The sequence below is a fragment of the Penaeus chinensis genome, chromosome 38 (assembly GCF_019202785.1).
Source record: "Penaeus chinensis breed Huanghai No. 1 chromosome 38, ASM1920278v2, whole genome shotgun sequence".
In the NCBI taxonomy this organism is placed as follows: domain Eukaryota; kingdom Metazoa; phylum Arthropoda; class Malacostraca; order Decapoda; family Penaeidae; genus Penaeus; species Penaeus chinensis.
This window is the reverse complement of record NC_061856.1, coordinates 12,606,488-12,610,656: the sequence shown is the minus strand read 5'-3', so window position 1 is coordinate 12,610,656 and position 4,169 is coordinate 12,606,488. Positions and strand designations below refer to the sequence as shown.

Below are 4,169 nucleotides of genomic sequence, written 5' to 3'. Positions count from 1 at the left end.
CCCGAGCCTATTTTAAGAGTTTTCGAAAGTGGGCGTTTTCACAATTTATCGACCTTTTCCTCAATTTATCGTCGTCTTCGAGTCGACTCGGCTGGCCGCCATATTTATTGGGCGCGCTCGAAGAAGATAAAAAAATCAAAGAGCGGCATATTTTAGGGTTTGTTTGTAGAATTAATAAAAACAGAAAATTGTCGTTATTATTTTTTAGAATTAGAATTAAAATTTGGAATTGTGGTCAGTGGTTATTTTTTTTTAGAATAACAATGGTGTGGTTTGTTTGTAAAAAATGCGACATGCGTTCCTAGTCTTTTTGTTTTGTTTGTTTGTTCGTTCGTTGAGGCAGGTGTGAAAACACGTCTTGGTTTTATTTCTGGTCTGATGTTTTAAAAGTTTGGTATGGTACAGTTACGGATATTGAGTTAGATTAGAGCTTTCTACTGACACCTGCGGAATTATTGTTACGGGTTAAATGATTGACTGATTATGTGATTAGTATTTGTTTAATGAGGTAGTCAGTTTTTTTTTTTCTCTCTCTCTCTCTTCTCTAATTTCCCCATTCGTTTTTTTATTAGCGTGTATTAATAAACAAACGAATATGTAAGATCACGTCATATGCGCCATGGCAGGTAATTATTCTCATGACCGGAACTGTCTGTTACATTCAGCTGAGAGAAATAAATGTTCGTGTTTGGGAGAGAGAGAGCGAGAGAAAGAGAGAGAGAGAGAGAGAGAGAGAGAGAGAGAGAGAGAGAGAGAGAGAGAGAGAGAGAGAGAGAGAGAGAGAGAGAGAGAGAGAGAGAGAGAAAGACAGACAGACAGACAGACAGACAGACAGACAGACAGACAGACAGACAGACAGACAGACAGACAGACAGACAGACAGACAGACAGACAGACAGACAGACAGACAGACAGACAGACAGACAGACAGACAGACAGACAGACAGACAGACAGACAGACAGGCAGACAGGCAGACAGGCAGACAGGCAGACAGGCAGAAGCAGAATGAAAGGAGACAACGAAAAAATCAAATATAAAAAGGAAGGAGAGAGTTGAGACGCCGCTTGAATCGAAGGCGTTCCTCTGCCCAAGATTTAAAAGCTGTTCCTGTCCGTTACATCCGCCATGTCGGATGCCGGGACAGTCAGCCGGGGATTCCTATGTTGTGCTAAACGTTTTACCTTTTTGAAATGTCTCTTTAGGATTTTCTTTGATTTTTTGTTGATGTTATTATTTTTGTTGTTAATATGATGATGATGATGATTTATTATTATTGTTATAGTAATATTGTTATTATTATTATTATTATTATTATTATTATTATTATTATTTTAATAATAATTATAATTAATATTGTTAGCATTTTTATGATTAATAATAATAATAATAATAATAATAAAAATGATAATTATTATGTCTTTTAATGTACGTGATTATGCAGTGAGGGATAAGAGAGTAACCATTGTCATTATGGTTGTTTTAATATTATATTTGATACTGTTATTGTGGTTCATCGTCGTCACCATTATAATGATGGTGATTATTATTATTGTTGTTGTTTTGTTATTATTATTATTGTTATTATTATTGGTGGTGGTGGTGGTAGTGATGGTGTTTATTATTATTAGTAGTAGTATAGTAGCAGCAGCGTTAATCGTATTTTTCAGCATCGTCTTCAGTGTCCTGAATATTGTTATCGATCATTATTATTGTGGAGCCTTCTAACCCCCCCCCCCCTTCCGCAGGAGGAGGGCGACGCCTACCACCGCTCGGGCCTGTACAGCCACTACCTGCACAGCCAGCCGCAGCCGCAGTCTCAGCCGCAGCAGCACATGGAACTGGCGGCGCGAGGGAGCAGCAGCAACAAGCCCGCCCGCAACAACAGCACGTGCAGCGCCAGCGGGAGTCTGGGCGGCGGCGGCGTGGGCGGCGGCGTGGGCGGCGGGCGGACGCGGCACAGCAGCAGCACGAGCGCGCGGGGCGGCGCCACCATCACCAGGAACAACAGCAGCGCCAGCACGAGCAGCGGCCACAGCACGGGCGCGGCGGCCCCGCTGGGCCTCGCGGGCGCCGGCGGACGCGAGGCGGTGCCGGAGGAGGAGACCGCGCCCGCCGTGGGCGTCGTGAGCGTCGTGGAGGAGGACGCGGGCGTGGCGGACAGCAGCGCGGAGGGCGAGGCGTCGCTCATGGAGGCGTCCACCGCCACCGCCTCCACCGTCGACTCCACGGCGGAGCTCGTGCACAGGTGGGCGCCGCCGGCTGGGCTCTTACCGGAGCTCTTTATTCCACTTTAGACTCTTTATGTTATCACATTACCTAAGCGCGCGTTGCGTAATGCACGCATGCACGTCGATATGCTTTTATTTTCGCCCGTCACCTGTTCCGTCCTCCCAGTCCTTGAATTACCTTCTGTTGCTGCTAATCCTGTTCCTCCTCTTGCTCCTAGCCCTGCTCTTCTCCAGTTCCTCCTTCCTTGTTCCTTTCGGTCTTTTCTTCCATCCTAACTCTTCCTCTCCTCTTCTCTTCTCTTCTCTTCTCTACTTGTCCGATCTCGTTCCGCTATTTTAGCTGGGGGAGGGTGAGCGGGAGGGGGGTTAGGGGGAATGGAGAAGAGGGGAGGGTAGGGGAGGGTAGGGGAGAGAGGGAAGGAGGGAAGGAGGGAAGGAGGGAAGGAGGGAGGGAGGGAGGGAGGGAGGGAGGGAGGGAGGGAGGGAGGGAGGGAGGGAGGGAGGGAGGGAGGGAGGGAGGGAGGGAGGGAGGGAGGGAGGGGAGGGGAGGGGAGGGAAGGGAGGGGATTTGGGGAAGAGGGAGAGTGGGAGAATGAAGGATGGGGAAAAGAGGGGGAAGAAAGAAGTAGGATAGAGAGAGAGAGAGAGAGAGAGAGAAAAGGGGGAGAGAGAGAGGGGGGAAGAAGTGCATAAAAAAATGTAGGCAGATCTCGTGATGACAAAGTAAACCAAACTGTGTTGTAGACGGTCAAGGTCAACTCACCCCCCACCCCTCTTGCGTGGGGTTTTCTCGCTTTCCCCCGTGTTTGTGTTTTTAAGTCCCTCCCTCTCTCTCTCTCTCTCTCTCTCTCTCTCTCTCTCTCTCTCTCTCTCTCTCTCTCTCTCTCTCTCTCTCTCTCTCTCTCTCTCTCTCTCTATCTCTCTCTCTCTCTCTTTCTTTCACATACAAATATATATATATATATATATATAATATATATATATATATATATATATATATATAAACAATGTTCCTCCCTCCCACACACGTACACGCGCACGCACGCCCACACGCACAGGCACATTCGATCCCTTTGTTCCCAGCGAAAGTCATACCAGTTTAAAGGCCCTAAAACGAGTCCACCTCGTCCAGAAGGTCATTAAACTTCTCTCTGACCTTCGAGATCAAAGGGGTTGGAGAGATGAGAGGATGGGGGGGCGGGTAAACAGAAGAGGAAAAGGAGGAGGAGGAGGAGAGAAACGGGGATGGGGAGAGGGAAGGAAGGGGAAGAGGGAGGGAGGTGGAGAGTAACAGGAAAGGATGGGAGGGGAGAAGGTAAGAAGGGGAGGGGAGGAGGGATGAGGAGGAGAGGGGAGAGGAAGAGGGGAAGGGAGGGGAGAGGAGAAGGGGAGGGGAGGGGAGGGGAGGGGAGGGGAGGGGAGGGGAGGGGAAGGGAGGGGAGGAGGGGAGGAGAGGGGAAGAGGAGGAGGAGGAGGGGAGAGAAGAGAAGGATACGCAAAGGATATTCGAAGTGAGGAAAGGAAATGGAAGAATAAATGATTCAATGAAAAAAGCGTAAGTAAGACAGGAGGAGAAAGAGGAAGAGGAGGGAGAGGAGAAGGAAGAGGAAGGAGAAGAGGAGGAGGAGTAGGGAAATGAGAATGCCAATGAAGAGGAGGACAAGGGAGGAAGGTGGAGAAAGGAGGAAAAGGGCGAATAAAATTGGGCGGGGGTTAAGAAAGAGAAAGAGTATATCGAGAGAAAATGGGGAATAGATACGGAAGACGAAGGAGGGAAAGGAAGTGTATGAGGAAGGAAGGGAAGAGAAAAAGAAAAGCTTGAGAAAAAGGAAAACAAAAAGGAAGAATTGGAAGAGAAAGCTGAAAGAAGAAGAAGTAGAAGTAGAAGAAGTAGAAGAAGAAGTAGAAGAGAAGTAAAGAAGAGTAGAGAAGAAGTTGAA

At 47.7% G+C, this 4,169-nt stretch overlaps 1 protein-coding gene across 1 annotated transcript in view; it reads left to right on the top strand.

Moving 5' to 3' along the window:
- Positions 1 to 1,720: 1,720 nt before the first annotated feature.
- The window catches only part of LOC125046215 (solute carrier organic anion transporter family member 3A1-like), a 15,637-nt gene continuing 13,188 nt past the window's right edge, over positions 1,721 to 4,169 (top strand). Inside the window, exon 1 of the mRNA XM_047643930.1 lies at positions 1,721 to 2,246. Within this exon, the coding sequence (XP_047499886.1) occupies positions 1,834 to 2,246 (413 nt within the window). The 5' untranslated portion in view covers positions 1,721 to 1,833. The remainder of the gene's footprint in view (positions 2,247 to 4,169) is intronic.